We start from the raw sequence: 19,801 nt of genomic DNA, 5'->3' as shown, positions 1-19,801 counted from the left end.
AAAAAAAAAAAAAAATACTTATGTGTGTGCATATGTACACATATGTGTGTGAGAAAGAGAGAAAGAAAGAGAAGGAGAAAGAGAAAGAAAGAGAATATAAAAGCATCTGGTAAAATTGTTTATCTATAGTCAGGAGAACTGGGTGACCACAGATCAAAGCAGGAGTATAATTGTTAGTGTAGACTCTTACATCTTTTTACTTTTGAATTATCTGAATGTATTTTTTTTAATCAAAATTCTCAAAAACCAGGAAGTGACTAACAGTTGTAGCTCATTAATGGAGTGTTGTGATTTGTGAGTCAAAAGAATTTTCAAATCACTAATTAGTGGCAGACTCCTATAAGGCAACATAGAATTTGCACATACGTTTGGAGATCAGTTATTTCTTTTCTGTTAGGGTAGAAACTGGTAGTTTGTATCTCCTAGTGGAGGAGTAGAGCCGATCGCACTCTACAAGTGCTTCTCAGCAGCCTCTAATATAAGAGAGCACCAATTATCCAACCAGCTATTATTACAGGTATCACAGCTCCAAGAGTGTCACTGCTCTGACTCCACAGTTCTCCTACATTCCCCTAGCTTCTTGATCCCGACACTCCCACAGGAATGAATTCATTCTGACCACAGCCTAACTGCTGGCCAGATCTTTGGCTCTTGTAGAAGTGACTGGCTGAACAGCTGGTCAGGGACAAACAAGTCCTTTCTTGTGGCCAAAACTTAGTTCCAAGCAACTCACCATCCTCGGAAGCCAAGAGTAGGAATTTCTCTGAAGTGAAAATCTGCTTCTTCTCATCCACGACCAGCTGCCAAAAGCTGCCTAATTTGGCCTCTACAAGAAACCAAGGGTCAGACCATGACACAGTGCACAATGGAGGACCGAGGTCTATAAGCTGAAGCTGCTGGGACAGGTTTTGTGAGGGAGCCTCACTGGCTGGATCATTCTTAGGGTTGCATTGCTCTTCCTTTGAGAATGAACTCATGCTGCCTGCAGAAGCCCACACAAGTGGCTTCTCCTCGGAAATTCCTCTTTACCTACTCTGTCAATACTTTAGGTTCATGCACCACAACTCTCCCTGTACTCCACAATTAGGACTGTCTAGGTCCTCATGGATCTAGTTCAAATGCTTCCTTCCCCATAAAGACTTTCCCATTACTCATACTAAGACTCTCCCTCAAACTGCCCTAGTGCTACATTTTACAATAAAGTACATTGTTATCTTCCTGCTTCTTAACAGAGTAAGCACCCTGCTATGAGATGGTGAGGGCACGTTCACCTCTCTGTATCTACTCTCTGTATCACTGCAGCCTGCCCTCAGCATATTCACAGGGGACACACAGTAATATGTGCAGAGCTGAACTCCACTTCTCACCACAGGAACAAGGTCAGGCACGTGCACATGCAAGGAGTAGGGGATTGTGACAGTTGGATCCACAGGGTCTCCCAAAGGCCCATGTGCTAAAGACTTGCTCCCCAGCCTATGGCACTATCAGCAAATAGTAAATCCGTAGAAGATCAAGTGAGGTCCCTGGGTGTATGCATATACACAGTGTGCTGATTCAGTACAGGTTCAAAGGTAATGGAACAACTAAGTACAAAATGAAGCTTCTGAAACCATGAGCCAAAATAACCTTTATTCCTTTACTCAGAAGTGGCTCAAGTGGTAGAATGCTAGCCTTGAACTGAAGAGCTGAGGGACAGTGCTCAGGCCCAGAGTTCAAGCCCTATGACCGACAGAAAAAAAAAAAAAGCATAAAAACTCCTTTATGCTGATTTTCTCAGGGACTCTGTCACAGCAACAGAAATCTAAGTAATAGTGAACTAATAAAATATGGACTAGAGAACTACAAAAAAAGAATGAGAAGGCTCTTTCTGTCATAATGATCTGTAATCATTTCAAAGGTATTATTGTATGTAATACAGTACAGTGTGTATCTTACATTACCCCCCCATGTTTCATTACAAATTGACCACATCTGGACACAAAACTGGTAACATAGTCTAAAGAGGGGAACTGAGAACTAAAGCAAACTTGTCATACCATTTTGTATCCTATGAATATATGCTTAATGAAGACAGAAAGTGCTGATACCAAACACAGATCCATTTAGCATCATCTCCAAATCCACATTCTGGAGCACAAGAGCAAAGGATGGTCATAGTCCTCTGGCTGCCTTCTCATTATGACCCAGCCTATAGCTGGTGAGCTGATGCCAAAGGCACTGCGTCCAAGGACCCTTTTTATCTACTATCCTCAGCATCTGTGGACCCTTACCTGCCTGTGAATCAGCCACAGAAAGCTTTGAGAGCAGCAAGGCTGCAGCGACCCCTTCAGTGACGGTGGGAACCTGAGTGCTCTGGGAAGCTGCCTTCTCCACTGTCTGAGTGAGCAAGGGCAGTAAATCCAGTGCCTGCAACAATGTGTCACCTGTGGAGAGAGGACCAACACCTTACAAAACATCCTGAGCTCCAGGGTGGCAAGATCACTTGGAGAAAGGAGTCATTCACATCTGAACTGCTAAAACCCTTTTAATTTAGGGCTGGGAAGGAGGCTCAGTGGTAGAGTGCTTGCCTTGCATGCATGAGGCCATGGGTTCAATTCTTCATCACCACTTAAGCAGAAAAAGCCAGAAGTGGTGCTTTGGCTCAAGTGGTAGAGCACTAGCCTTGAGCTGAAGAGCTGAGGGAGAACACCCAAGGCCCAGAGTTCAGACCCCAGAACCAAAAAACAAAACAAAACCTTCAGTTTACTGTTAAATACTATAAAGAACTTAGTTAGAAATTGGGACTTATGGGCTGGGAAGTTGGCTCAGTGGTAGAGCGCTTGCCTTGCATGCGTGAGGCCCTGGGTTCGATTCCTCAGCACCACATAAGCAAAGAGAAAAAAAGCGGGAAGTGGCACTGTGGCTCAAGCGGTAGAGCGCTTGCCTTGAGCTGAAGAGCTGAGGGATAGCACTCAGGCCCAGAGTTCAGGCCCCACAACCGGACCAAAAAAAAAAAATTAAAAAAAAAAAAAGAAATTGGGACTTAAACCATACAGACATTAGAGGTAGAAGGATCTTTATTAACCCTTATTCATTAATCCTAATTAATGCTTATTAATCTGATGGGTAAGAAAACAGAGATAAATTGTCCAAGGCCTTACAGCTGGTTGACACAGAGCCAGTGCCAACATTAAACCTATGAATGCCAATGTGGTATTCTTCCCCCATACGAGACAGACCACCTTTGGATCCAAATTCCAAAGCTGAAAACCTGCCTTAAAAGCTTCTTAAACTCTTTTTAGCGTGTAAGCTGGTACTGGGACTTGAACTCAGTGCCAAGGTGTCTAACAAATTCTTTTTTGGGGGACTGGGAAGGTGACTCAGTAGTAGAGCACTTGCCTTGCATGCTCGAGGCCCTGGGTTCAATTCCTCAGCACCACATAAGCAAAAAGAAAAAAGCTGGAAGTGGCGCTGTGGCTCAAGTGGTAGAATGCTAGCCTTGAGCTGAAGAGCTGAGGGACAGCGCCCAGGCCCAGAGTTCAGGCCTCACGACCGGACCCAAAAAAAAAAATTCTTTTTTTTGGGGGGTTCAGTCATGGGGCCTGAACTCGGCCTGGATGCTGTCCCCCAGCTCTTCAGCTCAAGGTGAGCCCTCTACCACTTGAGCCACAGGGCCACTTCTGGCTTTTTCTGCTTATGTGGTGCTGAGGAATCAGACCCAGGGCCTCATGAATGCAAGGCACTCACTCTACCACTGAGCCACCTTCCCAGCCAAAAATTCTTTTTTTTTTTTTTTTTGTCAGTTGTGGGTCTTGAACTCTGAGCTTGGGCACTGTACTTGCACTCTTCAGCTCAAGGCGAGCTCTCTATCACTTAGCCATAGTGCCACTTCCAGTTTTCTAGTGGTTTATTGGATATAAGAGTCTCACGGACTTTCCTTTGCCGGCTTTGAACCATGATTCTCAGACCTCAGCCTCCTGAGTAGATAGGATGATAGGCATGAGCACCAGCACCCGGCTACAAATTCATTTTTAAAAGGAGAAAACAAAAAGCTGGGCACCTGTGGCTCACGCCTGTAATCCTAGCTACTCAAGAGGCTGAGATCTAAGGATCATGTTTCAAAGCCAGCCCGTGCAGGAAAGTCCGTGAGACTCTTATCTCCAATAAACCACTAGAAAACCGGAAGTGGCTCTGTGGCTCAAACGGTAGAGTGCTCCCCTTGAGCTGAAGAACGCAGGGACAGCGCCCAAGCACAGAGTTCAAGCCCAGGACCGACTAAAAAAAAAAAAAAAAAAGAGAAACCAGATAGGTGCTGGTGGTTCATGCCTATAATCCTACCTATTTAGGAGGATGAGATCTGAAGATCACAATTCAAAGCCAGCATGGGCAGAAAAGTCAGTGAGACTCTTATCTTCAATTAACCATCAGAAAACCAGAATCGGAGCTGTGGCTCAAAGAGATAGAGTGCTAGTCTTGAGCAAAAGAGATCAGGCACTGGCCCTGAGTGCCCAGGCCTTGATTTCAAGCCCCACAACCAACAGAAAATACATACATATATAAATTCATATATGCATGCATACATATATACATACATACATAGATAAATGTACATATGCAGTTCAAACTGCAAAAAACTATATACTTTTAACCAGATGTTGGTGGCTCATGTCTGTTTGCTTAGCTGCTCAGGAGTCTGAGATCTGAAGATCATAATTCAAATCCAGCTAGGGCAGGAAAGTTCGTGAAACTATCTCCAACTAACCACCAGAAAACCAGAAGTGGCACTGTGGCTCACCGTGGTAGAGTGCTAGCCTTGAGTGAAAGAGCTCAGGGACAGCCCCCAGACCTCAAGTTCAAGCCCCAATCAAAAACAAATTTAAAAAACACTATATATTTTTAATTAACACTAACTCATTTTTATAACTATTCACAATGTATCAGACTATTTCATACTGAAGCTGGGAACTAGTGGCTCATTCTCATGACTCAAAGCCAGGCCAAGTAAAAAAGTCCATGAAACTCTTATCTCCAATTAGTCAACAAAAAGCTGGAAGTGGACTTGTTGCTCAAGTGGTAGAGCAACAAGATTGAGCAAAGTGGCAAAAATGCAAACTGATATATATATATATATATATATATATATATGTATATATGTATATAAGTACATACAGTTTTCAAATTGAAGACATGAGTTCATTCTATCACTAAGGTAGTATTAACTATTACACACATGAGCATCTATGAGTTTAATCAGCACACTCTGTGGCTTTGTATAACCTCATAAATCACTATGTGAAGATAATCTATGACTCAGGGCCTGATGATACTTTTCAGAAAAGATGAATAGATTGTTCTCCATTCAAAGTGTGTCAGTTTGGGGCTTTAACTCAAGACCTATCCCTCCACTTTTTTTCTCAAGGCTTGTGCTCTACTACTTGAGCCACAGCTTCATTTCTAGCTTTTCTGGTAGTTAACTGGAGGTAAGAATCTTACAGATTTTCCTGCCCAGTCTGGCTTTGAATCACAATTTCATATTTCAGCCTCCTGAGTAGCTAGGATTACAAACATGAGCTACTGGCAACTGGCAAAGACATTTTTGTTTTTCTTTTCCTTTTTAGTTTTTTTTTTTTTGAGTAATGGCTTGAACTCAAGGTTACATATTCTTACTTAGCTTTTTCCACTCAGGACCAGGTACCAACACAAAAAGGGAGCGAGAGGGAGGGAAGGAAAGAAGAGGGAAAGAGGAGGGGGAAAAAAAGCCTAGAATAGTGATAATGTCCTGAAGACTTGTCCAACCCTACAGAGGAGGTCTGGACACTGGTCTAAAGGCCACTTACCTCGGAAGGAGGCCAGCATGCACTGCAGGTAGGCGTGTCTCACTGCAGAGGTGGAAGTTTTAAGGCTGAAAGCTTTCTTGAACCAGTCAATTAGCTTCTTGGGAACTTCTGTAGTGAACCGGTTGCACCAGAGAGCCAGGACAGAGACAGCGTGTACCAAAGTGCCTTCATGAACTAGGGCAAGCAGCACCAAGCCAGTCAGTTTGACATCATAACTACATCAAATCATTAGAAACAGCACAAGAAAGCAAGACAGAGTGCTAGAGAAGGAAGCAGTGACATTTTAGACCATTCCTGGTCTTGCCAGCTGGAGGTAGGCTAAAGAAGGGGCTTATGGAAGGCCTTAAATGGTCAAGGATCGGTGTGGACCACACACTCCCCATGCTGAAGAATTACCTTCCTGCTGGAGAAATGGGATGAACAGCTCAGCCACGGTCCCATTCAGGACTTGCCCAGAAGGCCCTGACACCACGTGATGACTGACACTCCCAATCCCTGAAAGGCAGATTCCCTGTTCAGCCTCTCCTCTACACAAAACCACAGCAGGCAAGTCTTCCTGCCACTGCCATCTCAGCACACCAGGTCATAGACCACTTTGGGGTCCCCCGGCAGCCATGCTTCTCCCCTGGTCATTATTAACCCTCCTTCAATTCTCCCTTCACAATCTTGCCTTTTATAGAAGCCAGGCCTCTTGCCACGCAGGCAGGCAGCAGAGTCCTGGAAGGCAGGCTGGCACAGCCAACACTGTCAGAGAGGTCAGGATTCAAAGGACTCGCCTTACCTGTGAGTTACTTTAACCTCCCCCATTACTACACCACACTTGCACAATCCAGGGAGAAATCCCCTACCTGAGAGGACGCTCATCTTCTGGGCTACAATGGTTAGTTTTCCTTCTGAGCCTGAGAGGAGGGAAGCAAAGGTTCAAATTCATGTCATCCCCATTTTCCCAAGGGGTGAACAGTACACTCATGAGATCATATATGATATAGACTCCAAAATGCTTTTCTAATGTGAGCTGGGACTAAAAATGACATTTATTAGCTTTTTGTTTTCTAAGAGGCACTATTCTTAAAAGAAAATCTAATAGAAAAATATAAAGAAAAAATGTTTTAAATCACTCAAGGTCCTAATACATAAGACTTCATTAGTGTCTCAGTGTATTTCTTTTTGTTTTCCTAACATGTGAAGTTACTTAAAAACACTGAAATCACCTCATGCATGTCCCACAAGCATGTTCTACCACACCCAACCTTACCAACAAGCAGACTCAGGAATCAAGTCCCCACCAGATGCTGGGGAATGCTGGGGGAATAAACCTTGGCCATTTCCAGGGCCAAGAAGCCTGCTCACCTCCAAGGATTGCAAATAGGTGCCTGGTCAGAGTCTCCATAGCTGAGGAATCACTGCACTGGCGGGCCAGGTTGTGCAAGGCCAGCACAGCTTCGTCCATCAGGCGGGGGCTGTTGGATTTCAGCTGATCTGGACACACAGAGCCACTGCTCAGAGACTGTCAGCAGCTGAACATACCAGACTTAATCTGTTTTCCCCAGGCTCCCAGCATTTCACTCCTAACTATTTGTTCTCATTGTAAAGGACCTCTAGAAAGAAACTCTGCCTGAGTTAAGTAAAGTTCAAAGTATTATCTCTAGCTGAGCACACAGTCTGAAGCCACCCTGGGCAAGAAAGTCCATGAGATTCTTTTTTTGGGGGGGTCCGGTCATGGGGCCTGAACTCTGGGCCTGGGTGGTATCCCCCTTGAGCTCTTCAGCTCAAAGCTAGCACTGTACCACTTGAGCCACAGCGCCACTTCTGGCATTTTTCTTTTTGCTTATGTGGTGCTGAGGAATCGAACCCAGGGCCTCCTCAGGCATGCAAGGCAAGCGCTCTACCACTGAGCCACCTTCCCAGCCCCCCATGAGATTCTTATCTCAAATACACCACTACTCAGAAAAAGATAAAAGTATCACTGTGGCTCAGGTGGTAGAGCGCCAGCCTTGAGAAAAAGTAATTCAGGGATGGCCCAGACTGAGTTCAAGTCTGAGGACAGGAATAAAAAACCAAACAACAACAAAGTATTATCTCTAAACTGCTATCTTCTACCCACTTTTCACTAAGAATTATGACAAGTACAATCAAACCCAAGGTATGTCAAGGGGCAGCCCGGAGGTTCGAATACTCACTAGCCAGGCCTTTCACAATATCCAGGGCATACTGGCTGAGATCAAGCGTCACTGATGCCAGCAGACTAGAGATGGCTAAGGACAGAAAGCATGGCCTTTATCAGTCTCAAGGATCACGGCCTATTTTGGCCCTATTCCCCAGCAAATATCACCAGGCCTACTGTTTGGCCACAGAATAAAAGAGTTACTTCTACAGGGCTGCCTGAACCAAAGCTCTACTGGAAAGCTGTATACTTATCCCAGTCTGTTTAAATTAAAAAAAAAAAAAAAGCCTGATACTTATTACCAAGATAAGCAAAGCAGAGACTTAACCATCATACTTCACAGTTCAAATACCACCCTCAGACCAAGTCAAAAGAAGCTGTTAATTTGGTCTCCCAAAGGCTTCCTGAAACTTAACAATATATGCAGCACTCTAAGTAGCAACACTTTTACACATTCTTCTAACAAGTAAGCTTATGAATTTCTGAAAAGTGTCTCTGGTTTCTTTCCTGCAATCCTAACAAGGTTAACTATGATGACATCTCCCCCTCCCCAACACACAAGCCTCCTGCTGCCAAGCATAGGGAATAGAAAAAAACATCCCCTTCACCATCCTGCTCAATACAAACTTACTTTCAATTACATTCTCTGGACTCCTCAATAAAGACTTCTGTATGGTGGGCAGTACCAAATCCTTGAACTCAGAATGGGTCATGTATCTGAGCAAAGGAGCACAGTTATCCTACAAAGAGAAACGAGATAAAAAGGTAATGCGGATATCTGACATCTGAAGTGAGACTTAACTTGTCTCAGTGAATAAGGTAGGCTGCCCACTCACCAGCAGGTACTTTGGAGGCTTCACTTTGCTCATCAGGACATTCTTCACATAAAAATCCAGCAGTGCACTCTGGAGAACACAGAGACCTTACTACACCCTGATCCTCGGAAATATCTGACTGTAAGTCTAATAGGTCCATTCTTGTCAGCGCCTCCAAAAACCACAAACCAATCTATAAAATCTGTGGTAAGCAGAGCTCTGGTCGCTCCTGCCAATCTATTTAAAAGCCTTCCATGGCTTCCTTTCTTTTTGGGGGGCCCTGTCCTAGGGCTTAAACTCAGGGCCTGGGCACTGTCCCTAAGTTTCTTTCTGCTCAAGGTTAGCAATCTACCACTTGAGCCACAACACCACTTCAGCTTTTTCTTTTTATGTGATACTAAGCAATCAAACCCAGGACTTCAGGCATGCTAGGCAAGCACTTTACCTTAACCCCCTTCCCAGCCCCCTTCCACGACTTTCCATGCCCCTAGGAGAAAGTCCAATGGTCTTGACATGGCTTCTAAAGCTGTCTACTCCCAGTTTATACCTCACATACTCCTGTCTCTCCAACCCCACTTGCACCCCAGATGCTCCTTCCATGCCTAAAGTGCTCTTCCTCACCTCTTTACTCTCAAACTCCCTTCATTATGGAGACATGTTCCCTAGGTCAGTTCCTCCAGCTATACAGTATCACAGCTTCTTGCATTTTCCCCTATAGCACTTATCACCATTATAATTAACTAGACGATCATCTGTCTAATATCAAATTCCTTCTCAGATTGACTTCTGCAGGGATCCCTTATATATTGCTAGATCCCCAACAATTGGCAGTGTTTGGCAGCTGCCCAATGAGGGTGTGAATAAATGCCTACATGAATAAACAAAATATCATGCCACAACTAGGCTCTAATTCACGAGCCAGAACTGCAGAAAAAACTTGCCAATTCATTGAAGTTCATTATCATTGCAAAAGGCCAGGGTCCCATGAAAAACCAACAAGCATGACACGAGGCAAGCAACTCAAGGTAAAGTAAGTTCCCTTTCCTTCATTCTATTGCATCTATGATGTGACAAACCTAAAGCCACCATGCCTGGCACTTGCCTTGTGCTGATTGACCACGACCATTTCCTTGTGACTTGTGCAAAACTGCACCAGCAGCCCCAGCATGCCAGCATAGTTCTGGTTGGGTTCTAGGCTGAGAATAGCTGACAAGTACTGTTCCACCAGCCCAGGGTTCTGAAGAAGTGAAAGGAAGGTAGATCAGATGGTGGGTCAGGCACAGAAGAACCACCTTGCACCTCCTGCCGCCATCATCACCTCTTTCCACAGCTTGGTGAGCTTCTTCACAGCACCATTCACAGCATGCTTGTGGGAGCCACCCAGCACCTCCAGCAGCAGCAGACACTGCACCTCCACCTGCCAGGGCCAGGAAGACTTAGGTCAGGATGTGACATGGAAGCAGGGTTCCCACAATCCCATAGTCTGCCAGTGACCTTCAGCAGGTCCTCTACTTTATGGCTTTAACTCCATAACACCTCTTCCACAACTCCAGCCTGATCACCTTCCTTTAATCATGTGGTTCACTCAAGTGTTTATTTAGTATTTACTAAGCACCTTCTATGAGTCAGACAACAAAGGCACATGGGAAACAAGGCAATACACAATGCTGCTCTGGAACTTAATAGTCCAGAGGGAGAAAAAAATATATTAAACAATGGCCTAAGTGAACACACAACTCCAGTAAGACAGGTATTGTGCAAGAAAAGGGGGCCTATTTCACAAATACATATCACAAACCCACACGAAAGACTATGTAGCTCAGGCTGGCCTTGAACCTCAAACTCACTACACAGGCTAAGCTGGCCTCAAACTCAAACTATTTTTTGGAACTTAAAAAAAATAAAACTTAAGGCTGGGTGCTGCTGGCTCATGTCTGTAATCCTAGCTACTCAGAAGGCTGAGGATCATGGTTCAAAGCCAGCCCTGGGCAGTAAAGTCCATAAGACTTCTACCTCTAATTAACCACTAAAAAGCCAAAAGTAGAGCTGTCAAGTGGTAGAACACCAGCTTGGAATGAAAAGGCTAAGAAACAGCAACTAGATCCTGAGTTCAAGGCCCAGTAAAAGAGAGGAACCAAAACTCATCATGACAATTCTACTCTATTAACTTCATTTCAACAATGAAATGCAAATATAGGAAAAATAATGGGCTAGAGTCAAGGTTCAACTGGTAAAGCATCAAAAGTGAGTATAAGTCCCAGAATAAGCAAAACAGAGGAAACAGTCAGATGCTAGTTGCACATCTGAAATCCTAGCTACTCAGGAGGCTGAAATCTGAGGATCAAGGTTCACAGTCAATCTGGCACAAAGTCCCTAAGCCTCTTCTCCAATTAACCACCAAAAGGCTGGAACTAAAAGTAGGATTCAAGTGATAGAGTGTCAGCCTTGAGCTTTTAAGGGATCACCCAGGCAGAGTTGAAGCCCTACTACTGGTACCCAAAAAAAAAAAAAGGAAGGCTGGGAATATGACTTAGTGGTAGAGCGCTTGCCTAGCATGCATCAACCCCTTGGGTTCCATTCCTCAGTACCACATAAACAAAAAAAGCCAAAAGTGGTGCTAAGGCTCAAGGGTTGGAGTGCTAGGCTTGAGCAAAAGCAGCTCCAGAACAGTGCCCAGACCTGGAGTACAAGCCCCAGGACTAGCCAAAAAAAAAAAAAAAAAGGAAGAAAAGGAAAGGGAAAAGAATGATTATCAAGGGAAGAAAAACAAAAACCTGGTATGATCTACATTTTTTTTTTTTGGGGGGGGGATCCAGTCGTGGGGCCTGAACTCTGGGCCTGGGCGCTGTCCCTCAGCTCTTCAGCTCAAGGCTAGCGCTCTACCACTTGAGCCACAGCGCCACTTCTGGCTTTTTTCTTTTTGCTTATGTGGTGCTGAGGAATTGAACCCAGGGCCTCATGCATGCAAGGCAAGCGCTCTACCACTGAGCCACCTTCCCAGCCCCTATGATCTACGTTACTGTATTTGTATTTTCTGATTTTCCTGCTTTTTGTTTGTCTTTTCCACACTGAGCTGTCACGTCTTCCATGACATGTGATGACGGTAAAGCTCATGCTTTTTGTTTACCACTATATTCCCAGTGCTTAGCACTGTGCTCGACTCAGAGGTCAAAAGTACTAACGATGCTGGATGCTGGTGGCCCAGGCCCATAATCCTAGCTACTCAGGAGGCTGAGATCCAAGGATCACAGTTCAAAGCCAGCCCAGAAAGGAAAGTGACTCATGAGACTCTTATCTTCAATTAACCACCAGAAAACCAGAAGTAGCACTATGGCTCAAAGTGGTAGAGAACTAGCTTGGAACAAAAGAGCTCAGGGCAGCACCCAGGCCCAGAGTTCAAGCCCCACAACAAAAAAATTAATTAATTAAGGATTTCATTGCATTCACATTTACCCCCTAGTCACATGCCTTGGAACAATTTGAATCACTTTGAGGCAAGAGCATTCTGCACATGGAAGGTTAATCATTATCCTCTATTTGCTGACCCTCCCTGCTCCAAAGATCCAGGAACCTACCAGTTTGTTCCAGATGTCTCCTTGACGCTTAGCTTTCGAGGGAAAAACAATGCGCACAAGAAGGCAGGTCCAGGTTAGGGCCAGCAAGGCTGCGGAGCCACTGCTCTTACTGCAAAGAGAAGGGTGGAGGAGACAAGTGAGGGCAGAGTGGTGGTCTCTACCTGGACAAATGTTAACCCCAAGGCACTGCCTCGTACAGTGGATTCCTCCTTAATCTATCAGAGCAGAACTTGAAACTCACCCCTCACAACTCATCTGTGACAACTCAGGACAAGAGTCTAGGCCTAAGCCAGAGTTCTTCATGACACTTAGAAGTATTTAAAAAAGAAAGAAAGAAAAGATAGCTTCCCCATCCAGTGCCTTGTGTCCACTGATTCTTGCCCTCATCCTCAGGAAGGAAGTTTTCTCCACTGAGCGGGCCAACTCCAGGAGGCATTCAGTGTGCAGTAGGCTAAGAGCCGGGGGAGCTCACATATACTCCACAAGGTTCAATTATATCAGCCTACTTAAGTAGGCCTCTACCAACCCAGATGACTTTTACCACTTACCTGGGAACACCTGCTTTGGAGCCAATGCCTGAAGACTGCAGAGAGTGCAGAAGGTTCTTAGCAGTGGCCTCTGGCTGGGCCTCAGCCAACTGCTGGATGGCTGCCTGCAGGGCTCGGCGGGAGGCTGCATCTCTGGAGGAAAATGAAGGAGAAAGGTGACATGGACAGGTCACCTAAGCAGGGCTGCTCTGGCTAAGCACTAGTCACTTGTGGGGAAAAACTAGCTGCTCATAGACAATGAGTTAGAAAATAGCTAAATTTACTTCCTCCCAGAATTCTCAAAGTAGGTGAAAATTTCAGGGCAAATAAGCCATTAAAGAATATAAGGGGGACTGGGAAGGTAGCTCAGCGGTAGAGCACTTGCCTCGCATGAATGAGGTTCGATTCCTTAGCACCACATAAGCAAAAAGAAAAAGGCCAGAAGTGGTGCTGTGGCTCAAGTGGTAGAGTGCTAGCCTTGAGCTGAAGAGCTGAGGGACAGCGCCCAGGCCTAGAGTTCAGGCCCCACAACTGGACCCCCCCCCAAAAAAAAAGAATGTAAGGGCAAGCCAGGCACTGGGGGCTCACTCATGAAATTCTAACTACTCAGGAGGCTGAGATCTGAGAATCATGGTTCAAAGCCAGGTTAGGCAGCAAAATCTGAGGTACTTATCTCAAACTAACCACTCCCCCCCCAAAAAAAAAAATAAGTGGCACTATGGCTCAAAATAGTAGAGCACTAGCCTTCAGCAAAAGAGCTCAAGGACAGCATCCAGGCCCTGAGTTCAAGCCCCACAGCAGACCAATAAATAAATAGTGTAAGGGCAGCACCTGTATTTATGGTACATATATGTTTACTAACAACCATGTGTGAGCTAAATAATGGTATCCTCATTCTATAGATTTAACTTGCCCAGAACCCAGTACCTAGACACAGATACTATATTCCAGACACTGGGCCTCTCAGTTGGGACTTACCTGTATCGATGCAAAGTCAAACAGAATAACTTGCAGAGCCCTTTCACTGCTCCCTCTGGCAGATCTGAAATCAAAGAGAGACTGGTCAGTAAAAACAATGAGGTGAGCCTGATACCCAGTGGCTCATGCCTATAATCCTAGCTACACAGGAGGCTGAGATTGGAGGATTGCTGTTCAAAGCCAGCCTGGGCAGGAAAGTCCAGGAAAGTTTGTGAGACTGTTATCTCCAATTAACCATCAGAAACCCAGAAGTGATGGAAGTGGCGCTGTGGCTCAAGCGGTAGAGTGCTCACCTTGAGCTGAAGAGCGCAGAGACAGCACCCAAGCCCAGAGTTCAAGCCCCATGACCAACCAAAAGCAATAACAACAACGAGGTGAGCACCTGCTTAAGCCAGACAGTAATCTGGCCACTGGACATTCTGGCATGCCTAATATCTTTGAGATAAAATCCTAGAAGAAAAAAGCAGTAATGTCCTATGATCTTGGTACAAAAAAAAGCTTGAGGTGGGCTGGGAAGGTGGCTTAGTGGTAGAGTGCTTGCCTTGCATGCATGAGGCCCTGGGTTCCATTCCTTAGCACCACATAAGCAGAAAAAGCTGGAAGGGTGCTATGGCTTGAGCTGAAGAGCTGAGAGACAGCGCATAGGCCCAAGTTCAGGCTCTACAACCAACAACAACAACAACAAAAAAAAGCTTGAGGTTGCCAGGTGCTGGTGGTTCATCCTGTAATACTAGCTACTCAGGAGACTGAGATTTGAGGATCGCAGTTCAAAGCCAGGCTGGCAGGAAAGTCCATGAGATTCCTATCTCCAATAAACCACCAGAAAACCAGAAGTGGCACTATAGCTCAAGTGATAAAGCCCTCACTTGAGCTGAAGAGCTCAGGGACAGGGCCCAGGCCCAGAGTTCAAGCCCCATGACTGACAAGAAATAAAAAGCTTGAGGTAAACCAACCAACCAAAAAAAAAAAGGCAAAAACTACCAACAGCTTTAGATCCTACATGTATAAACTCCCCATTAGCCCAAACATTTCAACAGTTTCAATGTACTTTAGAGGAAAGAAACAGAAAGTGAAGGCAGAAGTTGTACAGAGAAGAGGGAAAGATACATTTCTTTTTTTGGGGGGTCCGGTAGTGGGGACTGTCCCTCAGAGCTGTCCCTCAGCTCTTCAGCTCAAGGCTAGTGCTCTACCACTCGAGACACAGCGCCACTTCCGGCCTTTTTCTTTTTGCTTATGTGGTGCTGAGAAATTGAACCCAGGGCCTCATGCATGCAAGGCAAGTGCTCTACCGTTGAGCCACCTTCCCAGCCCCCGAAAGATACAATTTTTTTTTTTTTTGTCGGTCGTGGGGCTTGAACTCTGGGCCTGGGCGCTGTCCCTCAGCTCTTCAGCTCAAGGCGAGCGCTCTACCACTTGAGCTACAGCGTCACTTCCGGTTTTCTGGTGGTTTATTGGAGACAGGAGTCTCTCGGTCTCTCCTGCCCGGGCTGGCTTTGAACCATGATCCTCAGATCTCAGCCTCCTGAGTAGCTAGGATTACAGGCGTGAGTCACCAGCGCCCGGCCCAAAAGATACATTTCTAAAGAAAAAAACAACTTATTTTAAAAATGGAACAGCATCCAAGGCACATGATGGTAAATAGATACCTTTTCCAGCAACACATCTCCCCAGTTCACTGAGGATCTCTCTCCTTTCTTTCACACTGGCTGTTGTCACCTTCCCTGCAAAACGCTTCAGTGTTTCAGAAACCTGTGAAGACCAAACCCAGAGAGAAATTTTCAACCAAGCACAAAACAACAAGAACATGCACTCGTGAGAGCATCACATGCAGGAACCATATAACTGAATCTTCTCCAGACATCTGGGGATGAAGGCAGGTGGCAAAACACTCCTAGATGACATGTACTATTTAACCCAATCAGTCAATATACCTTAAACTTGGGCAGAGAAGCAAGACAAAAAGCTTAGAATAGAAAATATCCTTTCGGAGTTAGGTGCTGGTGGCTCACACCTAAAATTCTACTACTCAGAAGGCTGAGATCTGAGGACTGCAGTCCAAAGCCAGCCCAGGCAGGAAGGTCTGTGAGACCCTTATCTCCACTTAAACACCAAAAAAATAACAACAACAAAAAAAAGGAAAGCTGTGGCTCAAGTGGTAGTGATAGTCTTGAGTAGAGCACTTGCCTGACATGCATGAGGCCCTGGGTTTGATTCCTCAACACCACATAACCAGAAAAAAGCCAGAAGTGGTGCTGTGGCTCAAGTGGTAGAGCTGAAGAGCTGAGGGACAGCGCCCAAGCCCAGAGTTCAGCCCCCACGACCGACAAAAAAAAAAAAAAAGCTCAGGGACAGAGCTCAGGCCTTGAGTTCAAGCCCCAGGACTGGCACAAGAAATACATATCTTCTTTCAAAATTTCCTAAAACCTAGGGAGGGCCTACCAAACGTCCAACATTTTGCCCTTCTCTCTCTCTGACCTCCCACAGAGGATGCCAGTATACTGGCCAGTCTGCCAGAGCAGAACACTGCCTAAAAATGAAAGGTTTCAGGGTTAAATCCCAGTTCTGCCTCTTACTAGGGTGGAAATGGAGTTGATGGCCTAATCTTCCATTTCTTCATCTATCCAGTACAGATAATATTACCTTACAGAGAGATTCATGAAATGAATGAATATCACTTACTCTCATCTCCAGCCAATTAGGTGGCTACTAATACTACAAAGCCTGCAAGGGAAGCATCAGTAGTCCCAACTTAGAGGAGTGAGTGAAGGGCCTTCCTCCAAGAGAAGTCATTGCTCAGATTGGAACTGAGAGCCACAGCACCTGCATTTTTTAAACTAAACTTGAAACCAAGTAGGTCTATAGAATAATGCCTTCAACAACCATCAGTTAACACAGCTGCAGTTCCCCACTCAAAGCCATAAACATAAGACCCAAGAAGCAGTGGGCAAATGTCCCCAGAAACCTCGAAAAATTTGGTCCTGAGCAATACTGTAAGAACTACAAAATGGACGAGCTGAAGACACAGGAGCAGTAGAGCAGGACACACTAAAACTCATCTAACCAGCACACTGATGCAGTCAACTTTTACTTGAGGAATTTCACAGACAGACCTAATTAGTAGCATAAGTCAAGGTTTCTGAGAAATAAAATCATGCTGCCTATCCTTTATGCTTAAATCTCTGCTATGGTTATTTGTGATAAAGAAACCAATTCCAAACTTCTAAAGAAAAATTTATTTACTTTAAAATGACCTTAGTTTTTATAGTCATAGATGTATACAATTCAAGAGGCAAAGACAAAGAGTTGGGAGGTTTGCTGTTACAGACAGACCCATAGCTCAGCTGGGCACCCGTGGTTCATTCCTGTGATCCTAGCTACTCAGGAGGCTGAGATCTGAGAATCACAGTTCAAAGCCAGCCTGAGAAGGAAAGTTCATAAGACTCTTATGTCCAATTATCCATCAAAAAGGCCAGAAGTAGAGCTGTGACTTAAGTGGTAGAGCACTAGCCTTGAACATAAGCGCTCATAGACAGTGCCCAGGCCCTAAGTTCAAGCCCCAGGACTGACACGTGCACACGCGCACGCGCACGAACACACACACACTCAACATTTACCCTCACTCTCAGGAGCAACCTCTTGTGTTGGGTCTGATTTTTCAGTAGTCAAACTTCCTACCTATAAACACAGAGATCAAGTGTTTGTGGTAATACTGACTAACTGCCATTTTACCTTTCCTTCTCTGACCCCACTGCCCCACAAGAGCAGTTCTGTTTCATAATGTGGGCCAGTTAAATAGTCCGTGTTTATATCACATGTAAATGGCAGGAAAGTCCATGAGACTGTTATCTCCAATAAACCACCATAAAACCACAAGTGGCACTGTGGATCGATTGGTAGTGCACTGGCCTTGAGCTGAAGAGCTAGCTAAGGGACAGTGCCCAGGCCCAGAGTGCAAGCCCCTCAACTGACAAAAAGAGAGAGAATAATTTCCCCTTTCCATCTCATCCAATTTGCCTTCTTTTATTTCTTCTTATTAATAATTCAAATCAAACCTTTGGTTATGTGCCTAAATTTCAATACAGATCAGTTAAGCCAATAAATCTGTTTTCTTTCTGACCAAATCAGGCAGATAATCCAAATGAAGGGAGTTAACTCTTAAAATTTTTCTCTTTCTTTGTTTAGATAAACTGTACCTCCATCTGGGGTTGTCTTTACAAGTCTGAAAATGTTCTATTCCTAAGTTTATATAGTCTCAGAATTCTAGACTGAAGCATTCCTACACTGAGTTCTAACTTTGAGTTGTGGTTCTAAAGTCGATGGCCACTGTGATGTTTGAGACTGGATCTCACTATGGATGTATATCAGATTGCTTAGGAACTTGCTATGCAGCCCAGTCTGGCCTCAAACTTGAGACTCAAAAACCTCCTGTCTAAACTTTCCACATGCTAGGATCACAGGCATGCAATACCTGGACAATTCTGATTTTTTTAAATTTTATTTTATTGTAAAGATGCTGTCGGAAGTGGCGCTGTAGCTCAAGTGGTAGAGCGCTCGCCTTGAGTTGAACAGCTTAGGGACAATGCCCAGGCCCAGAGTTCAAGCCCCACGACCGACAAAAAAAAACAAAAAAAAAAACAACTATATAGAGCACTCAGAACCTCGGCGATTTAAAACATTATTGTTATGGGCTGGGAAGGTGGCTCAGTGGTAGAGCGCTTGCCTTGCATGCTCGAGGCCCTGGGTTCGATTCCTCAGCACCACATAAGCAAAAAAAAAAAAAAAGCTGGAAATGGCGCTGTGGCTCAAGTGGTAGAGCGCTAGCCTTGATCTGAAGAGCTGAGGGACAGTGCCCAGGCCCAGAGTTCAGGACCCACGACTGGACCCAAAAAAAGAAAAATATGGAACGTGTCACGGATTTGCATGTCATCCTTGCACAGGGGCCATGCTAATTTTCTCTGTATCATTCCAATTTTAGCATATGTGCTGCTGAAGCGAGCACCAATGCTGATTTTTGATCCCTTAGATGAGATCTGATTTTTCTCTCTGGAAGGTTTTGGGTCTTCTCTTTGTTTCAGGCCTCTAAAATTTCATAATAATGTTTGTTATCAGTCTATTCTTATCCATCAGGCTAAAAACTAGGCCTAGAAACACATTCTTTAGTTGGAGTTTGTTTGAATTATTTGACAATTTCCTTGGATATGCACAGAGATTCTCTGCTTTAGTCACCAGAGGAAAAACTGACTTATCTTTTGCCAGCATGTTAAGAAAGCTGGGAATCCAACTATCTCCAAACCAGGCTTCAACCAATCTTCCTTAATCTAGCCCCTCCCCATTCACCCACCCTCAGTTTGAGGTTAGCTGCTATCATCACCCCCATCTTTCAAATATTCTGCAATGTATTTTGATTGGGACTTAGCTTTCCTAACCAATTAGAACTTACTTAAATCTGCTAAGTTTTTTGTTGTTGTTTTCAGAACTAGAATTTGACTTCAGCGTCTCAAACTCAGCTTTCTTTCTCACAGCTTGAGCCCTACCACTTAAGCCAAGCCTCTAGTCTGACATTTTGCTAACTGAAGATAGGAGTCACTAACTTTTCTACCTGAGCTGGCTTCAAACTTCAATCCTCTGGGTCCTGACCTCTTAAGAAGCTAGAGGCAAAGGCACTTGACTATGTCTGCTAAATTCTTACAACTTATCACTTTCCACCTACCAAAAGTTTGCTGCTATTGTCTAACTCTTCCAGTCCTTTATTATTGTTTTATAATTTTTGTTTTTGTGGTGCTGGGGAAAGAAAGGAAGGAAGGGAGAGAGAGAGAAAGAGGGGAGGAGGGAAGGAGGGAGGGAAGGAAGAGAAAGAGGGAGAGAAAAGAAAGGAGGGAGGGAGGGGGAAAGGGGGGAGAGGGGAAAGGAGGAGAAAGGGGGAGAG

General features: G+C 44.7%; 1 protein-coding gene across 2 annotated transcripts in view; it reads right to left on the bottom strand.

The window, feature by feature from the left end:
* The window catches only part of Gcn1l1 (GCN1 general control of amino-acid synthesis 1-like 1 (yeast)), a 64,249-nt gene that overhangs the window by 42,647 nt on the left and 1,801 nt on the right, over positions 1-19,801 (bottom strand). Inside the window, exons 2-16 of one of the 2 annotated variants that reach the window (XM_013014377.1) lie at positions 15,522-15,624; positions 13,876-13,939; positions 12,919-13,050; positions 12,371-12,479; positions 10,114-10,212; positions 9,898-10,032; positions 8,817-8,885; positions 8,612-8,720; positions 7,997-8,071; positions 7,167-7,295; positions 6,665-6,715; positions 6,213-6,311; positions 5,817-5,990; positions 2,271-2,423; positions 734-826 (exon numbers count right to left, since the gene is read on the bottom strand). In XM_013014377.1, coding sequence (XP_012869831.1) covers positions 734-826; positions 2,271-2,423; positions 5,817-5,990; positions 6,213-6,311; positions 6,665-6,715; positions 7,167-7,295; positions 7,997-8,071; positions 8,612-8,720; positions 8,817-8,885; positions 9,898-10,032; positions 10,114-10,212; positions 12,371-12,479; positions 12,919-13,050; positions 13,876-13,939; positions 15,522-15,624 — 1,594 coding nt within the window. The remainder of the gene's footprint in view (positions 1-733; positions 827-2,270; positions 2,424-5,816; positions 5,991-6,212; positions 6,312-6,664; positions 6,716-7,166; positions 7,296-7,996; positions 8,072-8,611; positions 8,721-8,816; positions 8,886-9,897; positions 10,033-10,113; positions 10,213-12,370; positions 12,480-12,918; positions 13,051-13,875; positions 13,940-15,521; positions 15,625-19,801) is intronic. The other variant, XM_013014378.1, reaches the window with a different exon arrangement.

The sequence above is a fragment of the Dipodomys ordii genome, unplaced genomic scaffold (genome assembly GCF_000151885.1).
Source record: "Dipodomys ordii isolate 6190 unplaced genomic scaffold, Dord_2.0 Scaffold23, whole genome shotgun sequence".
Classification (NCBI taxonomy): domain Eukaryota; kingdom Metazoa; phylum Chordata; class Mammalia; order Rodentia; family Heteromyidae; genus Dipodomys; species Dipodomys ordii.
This window is presented reverse-complemented; position numbering and strand designations above follow the sequence as displayed.